The sequence below is a fragment of the Melospiza georgiana genome, chromosome 6, assembly GCF_028018845.1.
Source record: "Melospiza georgiana isolate bMelGeo1 chromosome 6, bMelGeo1.pri, whole genome shotgun sequence".
Classification (NCBI taxonomy): Eukaryota; Metazoa; Chordata; class Aves; order Passeriformes; family Passerellidae; genus Melospiza; species Melospiza georgiana.
In genome coordinates this window covers 21203576-21225687 of record NC_080435.1, presented here as the reverse complement: position 1 = coordinate 21225687, position 22112 = coordinate 21203576, and the positions used below count along the sequence as shown (strand labels likewise).

General features: G+C 49.3%; 1 protein-coding gene across 1 annotated transcript in view; it reads left to right on the top strand.

The window, feature by feature from the left end:
• The window catches only part of EPS8L2 (EPS8 like 2), a 47147-nt gene extending 25886 nt beyond the window's left edge, over window positions 1-21261 (top strand). The window contains exons 4-21 of the mRNA XM_058026127.1: window positions 4058-4122; window positions 8144-8305; window positions 8594-8743; window positions 8865-8944; window positions 9077-9216; window positions 10631-10710; window positions 11186-11312; window positions 11645-11733; window positions 13153-13227; window positions 13865-14013; window positions 14167-14293; window positions 14667-14782; window positions 16637-16748; window positions 17685-17792; window positions 18662-18803; window positions 19898-20081; window positions 20485-20617; window positions 20957-21261. Of these exons, the coding sequence (XP_057882110.1) occupies window positions 4058-4122; window positions 8144-8305; window positions 8594-8743; window positions 8865-8944; window positions 9077-9216; window positions 10631-10710; window positions 11186-11312; window positions 11645-11733; window positions 13153-13227; window positions 13865-14013; window positions 14167-14293; window positions 14667-14782; window positions 16637-16748; window positions 17685-17792; window positions 18662-18803; window positions 19898-20081; window positions 20485-20617; window positions 20957-21028 (2111 nt within the window). The 3' untranslated portion in view covers window positions 21029-21261. The remainder of the gene's footprint in view (window positions 1-4057; window positions 4123-8143; window positions 8306-8593; window positions 8744-8864; window positions 8945-9076; window positions 9217-10630; window positions 10711-11185; window positions 11313-11644; window positions 11734-13152; window positions 13228-13864; window positions 14014-14166; window positions 14294-14666; window positions 14783-16636; window positions 16749-17684; window positions 17793-18661; window positions 18804-19897; window positions 20082-20484; window positions 20618-20956) is intronic.
• Window positions 21262-22112: the final 851 nt, after the last annotated feature.

Here is a 22112-nt window from a genome sequence, read left to right as displayed (position 1 = left end):
CATCCCCCTGTCTTCTGCTGTGCCTTCTGCCCAGCAACAGCTGTAAACAAATGTGGGGAGGGACAGGGAGGATCAGGTAGGATCCTGTGTGGTAAAACTAATTAATCAGAGAAGGATGTGCCTGGAGGGGAGGCAGAGGCCACTGGCAGGTTGTAGTGGGGGTGCTGTGCCCCTCTGGCTTGATAGAGGCTGTGCATGGAGAAAGACAAGCCTGCTCCTGCCCTCCTTGGCACTGCTCAGCATTCCCAGAGACCTTAACCAATGATCCCAGCTGTGAGCTGGGCCCACGGACAGTTTATCCCGCTAGTTGATCTCCTGTGCTCACTGAACATTCACAGCCACATCCCAGCTCCCTGCTAAATAAGGTTTTGCATGGAAATGGGGAGGGAACTTGGCACTAAAGATGTGCTTTGGCTTCCTGGACCAAGCTGATAACCCCAGCCCTCCAGGATGTGCATCCATCCTGCCTTTTTTTCCTGATTTATTACTCTCTTTCATCCTTTCCACTCCTTAACATAAAGCCAAACAGGACTCTTTCCCTGCTAGCCAAGATTTTAGTATTATTACTGGGATTTCAGCCCAGCACTGTTTTGAGCCCTCAGGTACCACCTTGTACCTCTGCAGTGGTCTCAGCTCTTCCCATTTCCTCACTGGTGCCAGTGGGAAACACCATTCCCACAGCACTGTTTATCTGTAAGATACCAGTGGCAGATAACATTCGTTCCCATTTTGCCCCTCCTCTGGGTGTGAGGCAAGATTAAAGCTACCTGGTTAGTAGAGAACTGAAGTGAATTCTGTTAAAGAACCATGTATAGGGATTTTTCCCCTCAAAGGATTGTCTTGGGGATCACTGGGCCAGACCCTGAGAGGCAAGAGATGAGACAATTTACCAGAGGCTGTGTGTGTCCCACGTGTTATCCATGCTCAGGGCATTCAAGGCTTTCTGGATTCCCCATCCCATACATACAGCAAGTGTCTGGGATCAGCACAACTGCTCCTCAGGCCACAGGGGATCCACCAGCACCTGCCACGACACCCATGCTATGAGCTGGGTTTTTTCCTTGCCAGACACAAAAAGGACAGGACAAAGCTCTATTGTTTTCCCATCTCTTTGGCTCTCTTGGCAGACAAAAGGGGAAAAGGACAGTGGTCACTGTGGGTTCATGCCAGCTTTATCACCTCTGGATGTTTGCTGTACCAGTGCCACAGCCCGGGAGCTCTCCCTGCCCTTTGCCTGTGTTATATCCAGAGTCCTTCACTGCCACACACTCTGAAGGTCATAGCAGGAGATAAACAAGAGGTGCAGATTGCTGTCTGAGCTAATTTGGGGAAATCATCACTATATTTCTGCAATGCTCATCTATCACATAGGGATTATGTAAATTCTCCACATCCTGGGGCCAGGTTAGGGGTCAGATAACACCTGAAGGTACCCAGGTCCTGTTGCAGGACACTGTAGAAATACCAAGTGTCCTGGTGTGAGGTGTCAGATGAAGCAGGAGGAAATGAGCTCCTGCTGCTGCTGCCGCTGTTAACAGGCCAGCATGCACTCATACAAAATTCAGCAGGTCAGGGACAAAGCTGTGCAGAAGGGCAGGGTGCAGCCACACAGGACAGGTGACCTGCCTTCTGAGGTATGGCTGGCTAGGGAGTTCACCTGGGCCAGGCAAAGGATCCCCCTTGATCAAGAAGTCAAAGAGCCACAGATTTTGCTATATATCATTAAAAGAATGCCAGAATGGTTTGGGTTGGAAGGGGCCTTAAAGCTCATCTCATTCCATCCCCTGCCATGGACAGGGACAACTTCCACTGTCCCAGGTCACTCCAAGTCCAGCCCAATCTGGCCATGGACACTTCCAAGGATGGGGCAGCCACAGCTTCTCTGGGCAACGTGTGCCAGGGCCTCAGCTCCCTCACAGGGAAGAACTTCTTCCTAAAAGCATTTTCAGATCAGCCCAGCCCAACCAGAGCCAAATTTAATCAAAGACAAATAATGATGCATGTTGGAAAGCCCTGCAGTATTTCACCATATTGTTTTGAGTAAATAAACCAAAAAGCACTCATTTTCTTTAAAGCACCCACGCTCCTTGGATAGATGTGGCCCAAATATGACTCTCTCATGATCAGCAACCTGGTTCTTTAATTCTTCCTGTGTTTAATTCAAAACCAAGTGCTAGAAAAGAAGGAGGTTTTGGTGTTTTGGCACCCTGCTGTCCCCAGAAACTCTGGCTGGTTCCAGACCTCGTGGTCTTATTTGCGGATGCCAGCAGGAAACACAAAACTAAAAGTTTCCATGGGCGTGGGGGACAGGTAGAAGCCAAGGAGACAGAAGGGATTTCAGGAGAACATGCAGAAACACCCCATTTCTTGCCCTGGGCAGCTTCTGGGACATCACTTGAATGACATCGGGAGACAGAATAGAGGCACTTTGTTCTACTTCTGTGGCTTGTGGAGGTAATGCAGAAATTCCCCCAGGGAAAAATCAACAGAGGGAGGGGAAACATCTGCATTTCTCCCTGTCCCAGGGCTTGCTGCTGTCTGAACAAGGCTGCAAAGGGCTAAAGAGGCCTTTGCTCTCTTGCACTCACTGAGTGCAGGTGATGGGAAGTTGGGCTATGCAGAGTTCTGAGGTTTTGGCCAACCCCCAAAACTTCCAAGGGCTTCTCTGAAGATTTTCTCAGCAGTGCACACTGAGATCTCCCCTGACTGCGACACGTGCAGCTTCTTTGAGCTCGGAGGAAGGGGAAAAGGCACTGGAAGGGATCCCAGGGAGTCTGAGGGCAACCAGCTGCTGCCCTGACCACTGCTACAGCTCCATGGGCTGTTTTCCTACCAGGAACACAGACCTGTGCTAACCTCCCACTGGAAACCTCATCCCCCTGGTATTTCTTCCCTCCCTCAGGGACTACCAGTTCCCCACACAGCTCCTCACCCTTCCTCTCAGGGCTGGAGACATTTGCCTGTCCGAATGTAAACTCCCTTTGTTTCCAGACCACCCACTTCAGCCTTTTCCACTCCCTTTGGAAAAGGAGGGGATGGGATGTCTTAAAACCCAAATCTGTCTCCATCCCACATGAACGCGGTGTTCTCATTTCCATCAGTGTCATCTATTTACATGAGAAATGCTCAGGGAGGAAATCGAGGTTACTGAGAGGAAAAAAGTGCCTCACATCAGCCCCAAATCCCTGTGGGATGTGCTGCCTGTGCCCTATCCCAGACCTTGCCCCACATTGCAAGTAGGACAGACTGCAGTTAAAGCCCCCAGCAACCACAAAGTGCCACTGAGCCTTTCCTGCCAGCCTGAAGTGGGAAGGGGCTGCGCTGCAATACTAATTTGTTTATTCAAGGTCACTCTGGAATGGCTGAGCAGGGAGCTGGTCTGGATGTCTGAGGTCTTTCCCCTGAATCATCCTCACTCCACCTCTGAGCTGGTGCTGGTGGTGTATGAGACACAGGCTCAGAGCCCTGCAGTCTCCTTTAATGCCTCTGCCAATATTCCCACCAGTTAATCAATAAATCTCTTCTACTGGGGAACATCCACCACTCCAGGGCTCAGCAGTCAGGCACAGAGGCAAAACACTGCTGTGTTTTCAGCCACAGGCAGGGAGCTACAGGTGTAAAGTACTCCTATGTCCTGCCAATCGATGGCACAGCCTAAAGAGTGGTAGGGTAAGTGTTAAAAAGCTTTAGAAATCAGCTTGAATTAACTTCTACCCACCCTTGCCAGGCTCCAAAGAAGAGCAGTGGCATCTTTTCATGATCCTTATCACTGGGATATCTCCGGGTGCTCAGTACGCTCCCCAAGCCGTGGGCAGGATTGTGCTCAGCCCCGTGCACCAAGAGGAGCTCGATTTAAAAGCTCTTGGCTGGCCAAGGAGAAAAGGTGAAATCCCCAAGGCAAAGCTCAAGGAAAGGCAGTGCTTGTTCTGGAGAGACCCCTGCTGGCAGCGCCCGTGGAGCCCGAGCTGGAAGCTCGGGGACTGTGAGAAAGACTCAAGAGTTGTAATTCTCAGATCCAAAGAAAAACAACCAATGCTTCTTTTCTTGTTTCTTACAGAACAAAGGAAAAAATACTCCAATTCCAACATCATTATGCACGAGACTTCCCAGTACCACGTCCAGGTGAGCACACACACGCAATGGAGCGCTAGGGGGCTGACAGGGTCAGTGATGGGTGCCTGCAGTGCAGCGTGTTCCCTGAGCTCTGGACCTTTAGGAGGAGAAGGGAAAGTTGGGAACCTCCTTACCATTAAACTCTCAAGTCACTGAGTAAAGGAGAATGGGGGGGGGGAAAGAAGATTTCAATAAACAAGGGGAATTCTGTACAAGGAAAGAGGAAATGGAGAAGCTGTTGTCTTCTCCCTCCTCTGTGTTTGAAGGAGAGCATGAAATGCTGTCCGTCCTGTCACCCTGTGCTTTAAATTCTTCTGATCAGCACAGACAGGTTAAAAGCAGAGTTCCCATGGTCGTTACTGGAACTCAGCTTTCCAAACAGCAGAGACCACATGGACTATCAGCTTTCAGCTCTCCTCAGCTACTGTGTCCTCTCAGGTAACACAAACCCTTCACACAAGACAGGCAATAAGCCAAATCCATCTCCCACTGCCACAGACACCCACCCAAAAAGAGAAGCCAGCCTGGCCATCCTGAGCTTGGCAATTCCTGTAATGCAACTTGGTGGTGCAGGACTCCATGGAGGAGGTGGGGCCATTCATCACTGAAAACTGAGCAAGGCAAGACAGGAGAACACTTCCTCAGGTTCATATTTAGGAGAAGGGGCCCTTTGAAAGCCTACATTTAGACTTGTAAAGTGCCTGTTTGGAAAGAGGTCCTGGTTTCCATCGGAGAAACCAACTCAGTGGCTCAGAAGTCACTCATGGATGCAGAGAAGGGACTTTAAACAGTGACATGTAAATTAATTCTTTATTAATTATGCCATAAGCTGCCTGTTTGTCAGTCTCTCCCCTGAACTTTGACCAAGGCAAACAGGATTGCAGTGGCAGGCAGTGAGATAGAATGAGGTTTCCTCACAGGAGGCATTTTATACCTTTTGAAGTAATCAGATCAAAGTTTAATGGTGGGTGGAGTCATTGCCCATTCTAATAAAAGTTGCTGTATTTAAATGTCTATCTGGATGAAAACGAGTTTTTAAAGGATAAAACAAAGACAGCAACAAGCTTCTCCCTCTCAATCCACCCATATTTACAAAAAATGGAAAGCAGAAAAATATTCTGATGACTGAGTCAGACAAGTAATTTCCCCTCCATAAGAACTGACTGAACAGTAAACAGCAAAGGAATTTATGAAGCTTGTAAAGGTGGTGGATAAAATAATAGAAGAGATAAAAATGCCTGTCATCTTGAGTAAACCCATACCCTCACTGCTCTGAAAGAAAAGGGCTTGTCACCTCTGCACAGATAAAACTGACTTGGCAAATACCTTCCCATGCACTATTTTACAATTACAGTAACATACACCCAGCATGTTTTTCATTCGTGATTGCATTGCTAATCTCAGCTTTCAGCTCACACACCTGCCAGGAGTTCTGTTTAGACAGTGCCTCACCCCATACCTTTGCTTGATGAACACAGGAATGGGCCTTGCATTGTCCTCTGCTCTGCTCCTTTTTCTAGTCTTTGGAAAACATCTAATAGCAAATGGGTCACCACAAACCCTATACAGCCCTAATGCCCAAGAGCATGTTTAAAGATTTTCTGCAAAGTCTACCAGTGCTTTAAATCCAAGCCTTTCCCTGCATCCACCTTGTAGGGAGCCAACTGCAGCAACAGTTCTTGCCTGTTCTTCCTCACAACCATCCAAGGCTCTGAGATGGAGTGCACATATCCATCTCAGGTCCATCTGGTCTGTGCCAGACCCCAACATCCACAGCTTCTCCAAGTCCCACAGCAGGACATGCTGGAGCAGCATCAGCTTTTGCTGCCTCTTAATCTGCTCCCCAGTTTGCATTTATTTGGGTTTTTACAAGGAGAAAGGAATTCTTCCCAACAACTTTGTCATCCTCCTCCATGGCCCACTGATGCACATGTCAACTGTGGACACAACCCACTGGGTTACTGAATCAGCTCATGAGTGCATCAGCCCCAGAAAGAAGCTACTTGATCCCTAGAATGGTTATTTCTGATCACTGGGAGAAAGCAGGAAGATACAGGATCAAAGGGAGAAAAAGCCAGGCAAAACTCATCCTGTTACTACAAATTTCCCATCAATTTAGCACTTTAGCTTTAAAACACTCCCTGTTTTTCCAGCTGTTGCTTTGAAACCAGGATGTGTGCATCAAGGAGAAGCAGGCATTTCACTGCTGCCCTCCCCACAAACTCTGAATGCCCAGCAGGGCCATTTTTGAGTGGCCACACTGCTGTCCCTGGCCCCCCAGGGCAGTTCTACCTGCAGCACCTTGTGATTCCCCTGCTCCAGGGGTTAATCTGCCCCTGGCTCTCCAGCTTAGTCACTGCTGCTGAAGTGTCTGTTCTGTCTCCTATTGAACAAGGAAACCAGGATGAGAGGGTCATGCTGGTGGATGGGCCTTCAGTATTCCCAGGAAAAGAGAAAAAGCTGAGATCTTGTCCAATAAGCCTCCAAAGGTTGTAGGCCCTTGGACTGCACAGATGCCCTCGTCAGGCCTGTAGCTTATTCATGCAAAAATCTGCTTTTCTCTGCTGGAGAAAGTTGGTACAGACAGAGAAAAGCTTCAGCTGCTTTTTGAGTCAGGCATGTTCCCCTTCCCTTCCTACCAAGAACATAGCTGGCCAACAAAAGAACAAGGTGAAACAGAACCTTGTTCCTTCCTGAGTTTTTTTTCCCTTCCTGAGGTTTTTTTTCCTTCCCTTGTATCACCTGAACATGTGTCCTGGCTGTGCGGTCTCTGCCCCGGGGCCAACAGCTGGGCAAACTGCGTGGCTGCTCCGAGTCCCAGCTTTTCCTGCCTTGCAGTGCCCTCTGCTGGCACACACAACCAGTTCTTCCATCCGCAGGGAGCAGCGCTTGCTCACCTGCACTTGTGGAGTGGCCTTCACCCACTGCTGGTGGGGACACAACGTTTGGATGTGACACATCTCTCCTTTCCACAGCTGCCTCCCTGCCCACCATTCCCTTCCCATGGAGTCCCAGGGTCCCACCAAAGCTGCAAGTGCTGCCCCATTACACAAACTCTGCACATACAGGTGCCAAGTGCAAGGTTTGGATCACCACACACTCCAGGGTGCAGTTGGAGCAGGGATGGGAAAGCAGCTTGGATGGCTGTGCTGTAGCTGAGCTGCTCCTGGCCCAAGTGCTCACACAGGGTGGGGAAAGAAGGGAGGACAGCACAGAAGCCTGGCTGATGGGAGAAGACCACGGGCTGGGTTTACAGGAGAGGTGAAAGGAGGTAGGAATACCAGATAAACAAGCAAAACCACAGGGCAGGACAGAGGCATACAGCAAAAAATCCTTTCCTACAGTCAGCAACACCCATTTTCACTACTATGAGGGCTGATTTGGGTATTTTTGGGGAGAAGGTAACCCCTACCCTAAGGGGAGCTTTAAGGGCTGGTGTAGAGTGAGCTGCCAGGTTTGGAGCTCCTGCAGGCTTTGCAGCATAGAAGCTCTTCAGAGTAGCTGTTCCCAGAGCATGGGACCCCACACATTGCATGGATCCCACTTGGCACAGGGGACCAACACTTGTCCATGGTCTGTGGGAGCTCTTTGCCTGGCACAAATCCCACACAAGCAGGCTTGCTACACAAGACAAGCAAAACACAAGTGCATTTATGGCTTGGCAAGCAAAGCAATGGTTTGACTGCCATAGTTCTACTTCCAAGGTAGATGCAGAGGGGCCTGGGGAGTAACTCATGTGTGTGAAGCATTTGCCCTGCTGGATGGGGATGAGAGCTGCTGGAACTGATGAAAGTAATATGCAAGTGGTGAAACTGGTTATGAAAACCCATTATGAAACCCAAATCTTTCATTGCCATGACAAGGCTGGTACCAACAACCAAAACTGTTTTGTGCAGCAGCAACTTCATGCCTGAGCTCTGAGAAACTACAAACAGTAATTGAAGCCTCTGGAGATGCTTTCATCACCAATTTATACATCCCAAAAAACATTTTCCACCTGTTTTCATCTCCTTTCTCTCCCCAACTTCAGCACTTGGCCACCTTCATCATGGACAAGAGTGAGTCCATCACGACAGTGGATGATGCAATCCGGAAGCTCATCCTGCTCAACTCCAAAGAGAAGATCTGGACACAGGAGATGCTGCTGCAAGTGAATGACAAGTCCATCCGGCTGCTGGACTGTGAGACACAGGTACCTGGAGCCCTGTGGGGCTGACCCCAGACTGAAGTGTGGGGTGCAGTGAGTGCCCTTTCCTTTCAGCCTGGGAAAGAGCAAGTTCTAAGGAGCACAAACAAGGGTGAATCACTACCAAAATCCTCTCCTGGATTAGAGTCAGCCCTGCAGCATGGGAACAGGATGGTTTTAGCAATGACAAATTAAGGAAGACCAGCCCAGGGATCCCAGGAGTTCCTGCACAGCACCATTCCCTCTCAGTTTAGCAGTTCCCCATTGCCTGACACCTTCCCCCTTCTCTTGCAGGAGGAGCTGGAGGACTTTCCCCTGCCAACAGTGCAGCACTGCCAGACAGTGCTCAATCAGATGCGCTATTCCTCCATCCTCCTGCTCGTGTGTCAGGATTCTGAGCAGCACAAACCTGACATCCACTTCTTCAACTGTGATGAGGTGGAGGTAAGCGGAGCCCTCCTGCTTGCTGTGAAACAGAACAAAACACACTGCTTGCTGTCTGCCCTTTCCCCCTTCCTCCAATCCTTCCTAAAGCCCTTAAACACATCCCTGTTCTATCCTTAAGGCAGAGATGGTTCATGAGGACATAGAGAGTGCCCTGGCAGACCACAAGCACGGGAAGAAGATACGGCCACAGACACTCAAGTAAGTGCTGTGGGATACAGCTGGGAGCAACAACAATAAACCCCTGTTTCCAGTGGTTTAGTCACACTCCAGTCTCTTGGAAAAGGGATCTGCAACCACTGATGGGTTTGTTCTGTGTCATTTTCTTTTCAGGGCAAACCAGGAAAAGATCAAGCAGAGACAATCCATCCTCCCCCCACCTCAAGGACCGGCTCCCATCCCGATCCAGCATGACATGCGAGGCTCAGCGATGAACAGGAACAGGGTGGCACCTCCTTCCCAGCATGATCCAGGTACTGGGAGCACTCAGGAAGTCTGTCCTGGGGATGGGAGACTAATTAACTCAGACAGCCAACCTTCCTGAAGTGGTCTGTGGTAAAAGTAAGTGTTGTACCCACTGGGCGTCTCCTGCTCAACAAATAAAAGCTCCCAGAAACTCCTTGTAACAACACCCTTATTTGGGGGATACAGAAATGACAAAAAAGCAAAAACCCCTCATAAGCCATCATATGAAATTTGAACCAGGCATTGGTGATCTTAAAATGTACAGACAAGACATTTGGTTAGAAAGACAAATTCCTGGTTCTGCTGACTTCACAGGAGACAAGATTTCACCCTTGAAAATCAACATGTTTTCATGAATTCTTGTAAAGTCACGTGTGGAAATGCAGATCTGAACTCACCCCTCTTATGTGCTCATCTAAAGTCTGATTCCAAAACCATCCTGACTAGAGCCCATTTGAGTTGGCTTGGAAAAACCTGGTATTTTCCTTTGGAGAAAGAAGTAACAGAAGTAAGTTCCTAGGAACAGAAACAAGCTCTTTCTCTTACAGAACATCAAAGTGATGAACAAACTGTAAGCATTTTTTACCCCTGCCTATCATACCACCTTATCTTAGCATTCATTTGTAGTTTCAAGGAAAACAGGTAATAGGATACTATAACACATCCAAAACACTCATTTGCTGGGATGGCTTCTGAAGCCAAGCAACTGCTCTGGCTGCTGAGTGGAGAACTTATTTCCGGCCCAGTTCTGCATCATAAAAGAAATATCTCTATTTCTGAGCTGGACCATGAATAAACATCTCTATTCTGGTGAAAAGCAGCCACTCTTACCTCTGCCCTTCCAAGGGTGCTCGCATCAGCAGAGCTGGGAATTCCTCTAGGCAGGATTTCGGGCTCTGAGTGCACAGAGCCTTGCAGGAGAGCAGATGACAGGAGAAAGTCTTGAGTGATGCCTGTTTGCTGAGATTCCTTCTCCATGAAACACCTTCCTGCTTTTCCTATAAAACCTGTCCTGATGGGGCACCTCATCCCCACAATTACAGATGCTCTGGACTTGTCATGGTCCTTTGCCAAAACTGCCTCCCCAGTTCTCCCACTTGGCAGATCCTGCTGTGCTGCCCTTTCCAAGCCCCTGCTGACACCGTTTGCTTTGCATGAGGGGCCAACCCAGCGATTGTTCCCCCTGGAATATTCCCCCCCACACTGGGTGTGTGGCTTCTAGAAGCCAGGAGGTGCCTCGGGGTTGGGTTTTTTGCAGGATGATTGGGACTTAGCACCTGTTACAAACATTATTCCTGAGGTGCCCTCACAACCCAGAACAAACACCCAAGCTCAGAGCTACCATTTCATGGACCCCTGCCTTTTATGGAGCCTATTTCCAGCCTCTGGTAGTAAATCTGTTTTTCTCTCCCTGGTTTGCAGACTATGACCGACGAAGCTCTGGCTCTCATGACCATGAGGAATCCCGTGCCATGTTAGCACAGAAGATTGAAAAGGAAACGGTGGGTGACAGGGACACTGCACAGTCCATAGGCAGGAGCAGAGGCAGGGAGCAAGGGAGAGGGAGCAGAGGCAGGGAGCAGACATTTAGTGCATCATCTAGGCATTTTTCCAATTGATACCTGCTGTGCATAAAGATAAGGTGGCCAAAAGCAAGTCTCCATCAGTGCATCAGTGACAATGTCCTCTGACCGGAGGCAGCTCTGCTGATTCCAGCTCTGCTCCTCCCCATCCCACTTGGGTTATTTTCCAGCTGTCCATTAGGAGGGGTCACTTGTCCCCTTGGTAAGGACAGCACACAGCCAGGCCCAGCAGCTCTGTGCTAGCAAAGGGAAGCATTGAGCTGCATTTCATGCCTGGATTACCCACTCATGTGCATTCTCCCGGGAAATGCAGCAGGCCCTGGGATTCAGGCTCCCAGCTGTGTGCAGCCCAGGCTCACTTTCACCTTGGTCCTTTGGGTTTCTGTCCTCACAGCAAATCCTGAACTGCACCCTGGATGACATAGAAGTGTTCGTTGCCCGGCTCCAGAAGGCTGCAGAGGCATTCCGACAGCTCAACCAAAGGAAGAAAGGGAAGAAGAACAAGAAGAAAGGGCCAGCAGGTGCAGTGCAGCAGCCACAACAAATGGGGAGCACAGGGGGGTCAGGGATGAAGGTGGGGGGGACACCTCAGCTCCTGGCCCAGCAAGGCTGGATCAATGCCATGGCACAGCCACACATCCAGGCACACAAGTCTGGGAGGTGCTGCTCTCTCTGGCAGAGCACACAGCCTCTGGGTACACAGAGGGAGTTTGCCTTTCCCTGAACCCCTGATTTTCAGTAGTTCTGGTCTCAACACCCATTTCTGCTGTGCCTTTTGCATGGCAGGCAGATGGAAGCTTCCCAGAGGGGATGCTCTCACTAATATGTCCTTCTCTGCCCCTTCTCCTGGCAGAGGGAATGCTGACCCTCCGAGCAAGACCCCCGAGCGAGGCTGAGTTCATCGACTGCTTCCAGAAAACCAAACTGGCTTTTAACCTCTTGGTAAGACACAGAGGAGTTTCCATCCCATGCAGGGACAGGGCTTTTCCCTGGGTATCCCAGCAGTGAGTGTTTAAAGTGAAACTTGAATGGAAAACACAAGGGACAACAGTGTGAATTCCAGGTTCTTTTGAACTCAGGACAAACATTGTGTCAGGCTTGTGCAGGTTTTCTGGGACAAGCTGTTAAACAAAAACTAGAAGCACAAGTCCAGGATGGGACAGAGCAGCCAGAGGGTTGCAGCACCCAGATCTTTTCAGATCCAGGCCAGGGGATTCTCTGCTTGACAGTAACTGAAGTCCCCCATTGCCCTGATATTCCTGACCCCTCTCTCCTCTGCCAGACCCTCTGTATTGTGAAGGGATGAAAAGAAAGAGCATAAAGATGTTCCCAGTGCTACCAGCTCTGAGAGGCTAATAAGGCAGCAGGAATTCTGTCAGATGTGACCAAACTTGTCCAGCAAACACATCATCCAAGCTCCTTCCTGGGCAGTCATTAATAAGGAAACCCCAGAGACAGGGTTTGCAGGACACCAAGCTCCAGCCTTTTCTTTGAGAAGCAAATATGGATAATTTGTGCCTGCACAGGATCAGAAGGAACAGCTTATCTCCTGGCAAGAGCCCAGGGTTGAGCATTGAGCAGAGCTGGGACTCCATGGTGGATCCATGCCACATTCCTCACCACATAGCTGCTAAGTCCCTGGGAAGTGCCCATTCACTGGGTCACCCTGCTGCCAGCAGTTGTTTCTCACTTCCCACTCCACATTAATGCTAATCTCCAGCATTTCAAATGCTTTGCATTTCAGTAGGAGCAGGGAGCCTGTCTCTCATGGCAGCAGTGCCAGGAGCCCAGGACAGGAGAAGGATCTTGAATGGAAGCACAAACTAGAGAGATTTCTGCTGATTGCTGCTACCAAAACCCAGTTCTTACAGTAAATTAATCCCAAGTGTTTGCTCCTCATTCTGTCACAGTTCACCTCAAGCACAACTGGATTTGGAGCCTTTCAGTGGCCAGGGCAGCTCTAAGTGCCACAGGCAAGACCTTGGTGGAGACTTCCCTTTGTCAGCAATTGCAAAGGGACCCTCAAAACACCTATCCTGTTTTCATTCATGGAACTAGTGGGATTCTCAACCCTGCAAGAGGCAGAAGCAACCATAACCCTGGCCTTTCCTCCCTAGGACTTTCAAAATAAGCCAAGGTTTTGTGTGTGTGCTCAAATTACCTTCCAAGGCACTGATTTAACAGAGAGGGTACTCCGCATATCCAGGAATTCATCAGTAATTAGAAATGGACACAAAATTAAAATAAATGATTCCTACTCCTCCATCTCTTACTCTTCTCATCAGCCAGCAACACTCCCCCCATGTAGCAGAAAAGAGAAGGCACACTCAGGTTAGGGTTAAACTGTGTTTCTCTTTCCAGGCCAAACTGAGGAAGCACATCCAGAACCCCAGTGCTTCGGAGCTGGTGCATTTCCTATTTGGGCCACTGGAACTGGTAAATCTTATTCCCAGGTCTCACTGGGAACTCCCTTTTCATTTCTACTTCACACTTATAAGGAGACACATTGTGCAGAAGGGTTAGAAAACTGCTCACACCTGTCCACAGCTTTCTCAGGAACTTCCAGAAGCGATGCTGGTTGTTCCTGGCCGCTGATCTGGTTTGCAGCTTAAAGTAAATACAGGAACCCCAGCAAATATGAATCTTTCCATCAAATCAGTAAAGCTTTACTGTGAACAAAAGGGGCAGTGAGTTGGGGTTCCCACTGGGTATCTGTCTGGTCTCACCATCAGGCAATTGCACTGAAAATGCTTAGAAGCAGAAATTTCAACTTGGAAAAGGAGCCAGAAGGGACACAGGAATAGCAAGATACTTTCCATTTTTTGCAGTGTCAGCTTGTGACAATTGACTTGTCTGTAGCAACAGCTCATTTATAGATCAGATCTTACTTTGACTCCAATCTAAAAAAATGTCATGTTCCCCTGAACTATCCAGTCTCCTTCAAAGACTTATTAGGTTGGTGTTTCTTGAGGTGACTGAGCTGATCTAAGGATCAGCTTTGTCTTTGATTCCTGCTCCTCTGTGTGTCCCTGGTTTGACACTTTGATCATTGTGTGGTTTGTGTGTGACCCAGATCATCAATAGCTGTGGTGGCCCCGAGCTGGCCCGGTCTGTCCTCAGCCCACTGCTTTCTAAAGATGCCACCGATTTCCTGAGAGGACACCTGACACCCAAAGAGATAAACCTCTGGGATTCCCTGGGGGAGACATGGACCAGATCCAGGTGAGGACAGAGCTGCCATCTCCCCAGGCTCCCCAGGCTCCCCAGGCAGAGGGGATGCTTGGATGCCCTCATGCTTCTGCTTCTCCTTTGGGAGGATGCTCCCAAAGACACATTCCTGTGAATGTCACCTGATATTCCCACTTTGTGTCCTAGAGCTGAGTGGCCCAGAGACGCGAACATCCCCACCTACATCCCCAAATTCCGCAATGGCTGGGAACCACCCACAGAAATCTTCCGTGGAGCTCCCTGGGAAATAGACATTGGGCACTTGCAAGAGGAGGTTAGTCCTGTGTCCCTTGGGGTCCTCTCTTCCCTCTCTCTCCCCCTTTTCCAGAGAAAGGAGCTGAGGGGGGTGTGGTGGTGTACAACAATTAGTTGGATCAAAACTCAGTTGGATCTGGTCGCTCCAACAACCAGAGCATTAAATATGGAAAGCAAATTGTGAGACTGGAAAAGGGCAGCAATAATCAGCCTCTCCCAACTCAAGGCAACAGGACCCTACAATGTCACCGAGCTCCAGGGACACAGGCTTCCCTGAAGAACACCTTGACCAAAAGCTGCCAGGCCATGACTCATCTCCCACTATCCCTTTCCTTTTCTCTGTTCAGCTTTCCCCTTTCCTGGTAACACTGACTCCGTGTCTGCCTTTCCAGCTCTCCTCAGCCAATGGATATCCTTACCGGAACTCCTCACTCAAGCGTGGCCAGACGGCTGAGCAGACACAGCCCGGGGATGCCTTCAAACAGAATGTCACTCCACATGGAAACAGGTAATGGATCTGCATCCCTGGAGCTTCAGCTCCTACCTTGGAACCTCATGAACACACACAGACACATATGGTGATATGGGAAGTTTGGGCATCCTGGAGACGACTCCCTACCACTATTAATAACCTCCAATAGAAGATAAAGATCAGCTGAGGGATTATTCCTGTGAGCACTGTCTGCTGTTTAACCCCCTGCAGCTCTGCAAGGAAAGGAATCCCAGGTGTTTTTCCACCACAGGAGACAAAAATATTGGCTGACTTCATCAGTCCATCCATACGTTTTGTTTTCCAACATCAGCCCACCAAAGTGACCTTCAGGATCATGTGCCAAAGATGCTGCACTGTGCTTTGGCTCTCCACATATGTAGAGACATTGGAATCATGGAATTACAGAATGGATTGGGTGGGATGGGACCTTAAAGATTACACAGTTCCAACCCCCTGCCAGGGCCAGGGACACCTTCCACTATCCCAGGTTGCTCCAAGCTCTGTCCAACCTGGCCTTGAACACTTCCTAGGATGGGGCAGCCATGTTTTTGGGGCAATCTGTGCCAGGGCCTCCCCACCCTCACAGGGAAGAATTTCTTCCCAATATGCATCTAAACCCACCCTCTGGCAGTGGGAAGCCATTCCCCCTTGTCCTGTCACTCCAGCCTCTTCCTCAAAGTCCCTCTCCAGCTCTCTTGGAGCCTTGTTAGGCACTGGAAAGGGCTCTAAGGGCTCCCTGGCACTTTCTCTTCTCCAGGTTGAACATTCCCAGCTCTCCCAGCCTGTCTGTGTAATGCTCCAGCCCTTGGAGCATTTCCTGGCCCTTCTTGGCCTCCTCTGGACACCCTTGAGGATCTCTCCACTCATCCCAGAGCCACCACAGGCTGCACAGACAGAAGCTGCCTACAGGGGGAATCTGCCCTAAGGGAAGGGCACACACAAACCTTGCCCTGTTGGAAACACAGGGAAGAGTGGCCCAAGCTCCCAGCGCTGCTGGAAAACATTCCAGCTGAGGAAGGAGCTTTGTTTCACTGGAGACAGCAGCTCCCTCTTGGCTTTAGACACAACCAAAGGCAAACCCACTGATTTGAGGCTGAATAAAAGAATATATTCCAGTCTTTCCCACCTCTCCCCCAGGGAACTGACAGGGTGCCAGGTTCAGACAACTCTTCTTAATGAGACAGAATTCTAGAAAATGGAGAAAAACCCTTTCATCAGAAGTCTCAGAAAGTTCACTTCCAAACCCAGAACCAACCAGGCCACTCTTTTGCCTCAGGTTTTTTCCCAAGGGAAAGATGGCTCTTCCACTTTTCAACAACTTCAATGCTCATTTTCCATCACCAGTTACTCCTTGGTACAAAACCTTCATCAAAGTACTTTTAGTTCAGAGTTTAGAGGATTCATCTGCTTCCTTGTTTACATGAGCTCACACCTTGAAAATTGTCACATCTCTTGAGTGTCACCAAACTCTTCCAGACTTCCACATGAATCCTCTGTCGTGACTTGATACATCACTTTGCAGGGATTTGCGTCAAGGTTTCAGCTGACCATCCATTTTTCTGTCACCAGCTCTAGTCTGGGAAAAAAAAAACCTCAAGCCAGTTTTTCCATGGTTTTCTGTTCTACTCTAAAAGATTTATAAGCTTTACTACAAGAATTTAAATCCACAGCAAAAGACCTTAAACCCAATTATATCAGCAAAATAATAAATTTTTTCTCATTTACCCTATCACTGGTCCTGGTAGGAACATCAGGTGGTAGAGATGCAGTGTGGAACAGGGAAGGATCATTTCTCTTCTCCAATTTCAATTTTCCTGGCCTTGTAATTGGATGGGCCTCCACTAAAACTCCAGTTTTTCTCTCCTGCAGGAATTTTGAGGCCCAGGGAGTGGCTGTGCCCAGGAGATTTGCCAAAATCCGCTACGATTTCACTGCACGAAACGCCAACGAGCTGTCGGTGCTGAAGGATGAAATCCTGGAGGTAAGTGAGCACTCCTGGGAAAGGTGTGTCCCCTCCCCTTGCAGGGCAGCAGAGAGCTCAGGATGGCAGCCAGCACCAACTCCTTGTCCCTGGTGGTGTGTGACAGTGACACAGAGCTCAGGATGGCAGCCAGCACCAACTCCTTGTCCCTGGTGGTGTGTGACAGTGACACAGAGCTCAGGATGGCAGCCAGCACCAACTCCTTGTCCCTGGTGGTGTGTGACAGTGACACAGAGCTCAGGATGGCAGCCAGCACCAACTCCTTGTCCCTGGTGGTGTGTGACAGTGACACAGAGCTGTGCTCCAATCCAGGCCGGCACAGGCTGCCTGTGCTGGGCTGTGTCCCCTCCTCAGCTCAGACACATCGGTCCCATCCCAACCACGGTGAGGAGGGAGGACAACAACAACTCCCTGTCCTGCCCTGCTCATCCCCTGCTGGGTCTGTGCTTCTTATTACCACTTCCCCCTCCATGAGGAATTGTTTTCTCTGAAAAATACCTTTTTCATAACCTTTCTCTTCCTGCAGCTGGAGAATGTGGGACATTACTTGGGCTAACACTGATCTGTGACCTGGGGAAAATGTTTCTGTGCAAAATGTCAATTTAAAAATTTTATTTATTTTAACACAAAAATACACCAGAAAGTCATTGGAAAAAAAAAGATCTGGAGAAACAGGGACATTACATAGCAACTATGAGTTCTTCAGCACCCAGAGGTGCTCTCCTCTTCATCCTTATGATAAATTCTGATGCCTGCCAGGAAAAGCTTCAATCCTGGATTACATCTGAGAGCAGCAGATCTAATCAGAGCTCCTGGCCTCAGTGATGTCCTTCTGACAACTTCACCTTCTGGGTGGTCCATCCCCACTGTATCCTGGTTCTCTATACCTGAAATCCCATGTTCCCAGTAACAGATTTATTTCTGTCCCTCTCTCAGGTGTTGGAAGATAATAAGCAATGGTGGAAGTTGCTCAACCGGAGTGGCCAGGCTGGTTACGTTCCATACAATATCCTGGATGTGGTGACACTGGAAGAGCTTGAACAGGTCTGTAGTCAGGTGGTACCTGCCTGGTACCAGCTGCAGGGCACAATCTGCCTCTGGGAATAATCTTGTCATTAGATCTCCCTGGATTTCTTAGGATACTATGCACAAGTCAGGATGAACCCTCAGAAGTAGACAAAGTCAGGAGACTCCTGAATCTCCTATGATAAAACTCCCATTTTGCCATGACCACCTTCCCAAACAAGGCCTATCCTTCCCATTTGTGCAGCTGCCTTGTCTTCCAAGTTTTTCATGTCAAACTTTTTGCTGGGGATTAAATTAAAGATGGACACTTCCCTCACCCAGTTCAATTCAGCAGCAGGAACACATCACTCCAGTGGAGGCAGATGGAAATGCCATTTAAGTGAGAATTAAGTGAATACTGCAACTTGCACTACAGAAATGTCCATCTGGAGTGTTCTGAACACCCTAGGGAAGCATGGAATTGCTTCCCAATTTTGGTGTTGCAGAGTTTGGACAAAGCCAAAGGGGGCCCAGCAAGCTTCTGGATAAATCCTTGCTAGTTTAATCAAAATGTCAAAAAACTTCCCAGTCTGCTCCAGGCCCTTGGCAGTGGTCATGCTTCACATCCCAGCTATGGAGCAGTGAGGCTTCGCCTTCCAGTGGGATTGAACATGTTTGGCATGTTTAGAATTCCCTCATGCAAACTTCAGATTTTGCTTGGGGTTCTTCATTCCCAGAAATTAACTTCTTCCATGCAGTTCCACCTGAGGTCTCACCAGCCCCACATTAGCACAAGGACAACATCACAGTTTGTCTCTTAAATGAAAATGAAAAAAGGCAGAAAAAAAGTCTTACTTTTTTTTTTTTTTTTTTTTTTTTTTTTTTTTTGTCCATCCCTTTCTAAGCAGTCTAACCAGAGGTACAAAGGAGACCTGAGCCCCAGGGGCTATGGCCCATCCAGTCCAACTCACAAGCTGCCTGCCAGCTACGCTGGGGATAAGTGGGGCAGTGAGATGTTATCACGCAACTCTACACAGGACGCCAAAGAACGTACGTGTGTGTCCCACCCTGTGTCCCACGCTGGGGTCCCCTGGGTTTGGGTGCTCTGGGGACCAGACCTACCCAAAGGGCTCCTCTGCACCCTTCAGTGATCAGATATAGAACAGCACCAGTCTGGAGGCCATTGCAGGTAGGAAAAGAGCCAAGAGAGCAGCCCTGGAGCTTGTGACACCTCCCAGGCTCTTGGGCAGCCCGGGACAAGCAGGGCAATAAGTGATCACCCCATTCCTCCTTCCTCCAGCTTGACCTTCCTCCTCCTCCTCCCAAGGAGAGAGTTTCCTTTCTCTTCCAAAGCATTTAAATGTGTCTAAGGAAGAGCTCAGGTCATTCCCTTTCTCTCCTTTCCTTTTGCTCATATCCTGCCACACATGCAGTGCCTGCCTGGCTGGTTCCTTTATGTGGTTCCACAGAATTCCCAGCCAAACAGGAGATCCACATCCCTCCTTCACCCTGCTCATGTTGTGAGGGTCACAAAGCAGGAAAGAAACCAGGGGCTCCACTCTCCTCAGCCCTTATCCCACCCTGTCCACTCTTGGAAGGAGGAGCCCTTTTGGAACGATGGAAAGCCCCTCAATACAAGGACACCAATCTGTTCATAACACCCAGTTATTCTCTGCAGTCCTCAGGAGTTTCATGTGGAAAGTGACACTGGATGAAGTGTCACTGGAGTTTTCCCAGAGTCACAGGGACCTTCAAGCTCATCTCATCATGAGTTTGTGCTCAACTCCCAGTTTGTGCTTCCTGCTGCTTCTGTTCTGCTGTGGAGAAAAACCTGGGGCTCTGGGATCAGCAAATCACTGACTTAGTGATTTGAAGTAGCAGAGAGGACTGAAAAGGTCTCAATCCCAACTCTCCAATTGTAGATCCTCACACATCTGTCCTTCCACACCAGGCAACAGCCAAGGGGTGATGGGAGGAAAATAAATGGCAACACAGGGGCTCAGGAAAATGAGAACCACTTTTCTGGGCGGAATTTAAATAAAATTGCTGAGCCACACCCCCATTTTCCTAACAATTTCCCCACCAACACATTTAATGGGATTTTTGACTGAAGATTTTATTTCATTCCCTACCTGTTTCTGCAGAACTTATTCACCAAATGGATGAGCTGAACGATGAGCTGCTAAAGAAGATCACAAACAATAAAATTCAGCCTCCCCACAGGAATTTCAAAGTGGAAAAGCCTCAGCAAGTTTTTGTGCCCCTCACCTTTGAATCCAGCACTGAAGAAGTCAAAGCCTGGCTGGAGGCCAAGTCATTCAGCAAAGAGTAAGATTTGCTCTGTTGCCACATGAAACGCTCGTCCTTCCCTGGAGAAGGAGCTGGGGAGGCCACTGGCACCATCTCACCTGGGACAAATCACTGGGATTTACCTACAGAGCCTGTGCTGTAAATTAGATTTCAACCCTATTAAACCCAGGCTCTATAACCAGCGTGTTCAGAGCCCAAACTCACTCCCTTTCTATCTTATAAACCTTTTCTTGGAGAAAAACAATCCACGAACTAAACCCACGGCCTGAGATGCCACTGGAATCACAGCTGCCAGCCTGGCACAGCCCCAGGCCCTGTGACACGACCCCAGTGCAGCTCCCAGCCTCCTATCTCCCACTCCTCACCTCTGGCACGAGGCCACTGCAGCTCAACCATCATCTCCCACTTTGTGTCTCCCCAGGACCGTGGAACACCTGGGCATCCTCACCGGAGCTCAGCTCTTCTCCCTCAACAGAGAGGAGCTGAAGAAGGTGTGTGGTGATGAGGGGAACAGAGTGTACAGCAAGATCACGGTGGAGAAAAACCAGCTGGAGGTGAGTGTTTTTCTGGGTAATTCCTGCTGGAATGGGGAGCTGTACCAGCAGTGTCACATAGCTCATTAAACACACATTTTAAGAAACACAATTGGGGAAAAAAAGAATGCAACCAAACCTACACAAGCAATAAAACACACATAAAAAATTCTGAAGTGTCTTTTAAGCTAAAAGGCCCCAAATTCATAGGATCCCCCTATTTGCACTAATTAATCTACTTTTTACTGATATCACCTATCCCTTTGAAACTAGCTCTCCTCCCACAGCATTTATTAAATACTGTAATTTAACTACAGCTTCAAGTTCAGATCCAAACTTCCTGTTTTGTTTCCATTCCAGAAAAGCAGAGGGGAGTCAGAGCTCCAAGAGATCATGAAGCGCCGCCAGGAAAGGATTGACTCTGCTAATTAAAGTCTCTCTGCTTTATTTCAGCTCTTAGCCCTCAGTAGTGCAGAAAAAAGGGAATGAAAGTAATGATTGCCGGCCCAGGCCGGAGGCAGCAGAGCTCCCCTTGGGCTCCAGCTGCCATCAGAGTGACAATTCCTCCAACACTCTTGGGAAGGGTTGGCAATAAGACCACATTCCACTGGGAAAGGTGTTTTAATTTTGCATGAAGTATTTTTTTTATAACTATGTATTTTATACTGAGATTTTCCGTGCATGCGATCAGAGCAGGATTCCCACGGGGCTGGATGGACGACAAGGGCTGGATTCAAACAGAGACCCCAGAGCTTTTCCCCAAGGGCTGTCCCTGCTCCCAGCCCTGGCTGGCAGAGCAGGGCTGGCACACAGCTCAGGAGGGGCCAGCTCAGGGCCTGGAGCCTGCACCCCGGCAATGAGGCTGCAGGAATAACCCTGCACTGCTTTGGGTTCAAGGAAAGGACATTAAAGCTCATCCTGTTCCCCCCCATCACGGGCAGGGACGCCTTTCCCAAGCCCAAGTTGTTCAAATCCTGTCCAGCCTGGCCTTGGACACTGCCAGGGATGGGCAGCCTAAGGCAGCCCCACTTCCATTCCCTCCTCAGTGCAGGTGTCCCCTGCAGCCCGTGAGCACAGCCCGGTGACAACTCCCTGTCCCCCTCCTGTCCCCTGTGCCCCCTCACTGGACAAGGCTGGAATGGCAACACACATTCCCAAACTGGCTGCTTCCCTAAATCCACAGACCAGTTGGTGCTGCCTCTGAGCAGCTGAAATGAGCTGTCAGTGCCTAGAAAGGAGCAGGAGTGACAAACAAAGGGATCTGAATGTGGACATGGGTGAGCTCCACCTGCCCACTGCTGCTGATGCACAGGCCTGGGCTCAGGGCAGCTGTGCAGCCCTTCCCTGGGCCACTGATCCTGCCCTGGAATGCTGTGGGGCTGCCAAACCCGGCCTCAAACCAGGAGAAGATAAGCCCTGACCATTTGCTCCTGTCCCAGGCACACCCACAGCCCTTCCCAGGGTGTTGGTCACTCGTCCCCACCTTCAGCTTTTCACTGTAGAAAGTCAGCTGAAG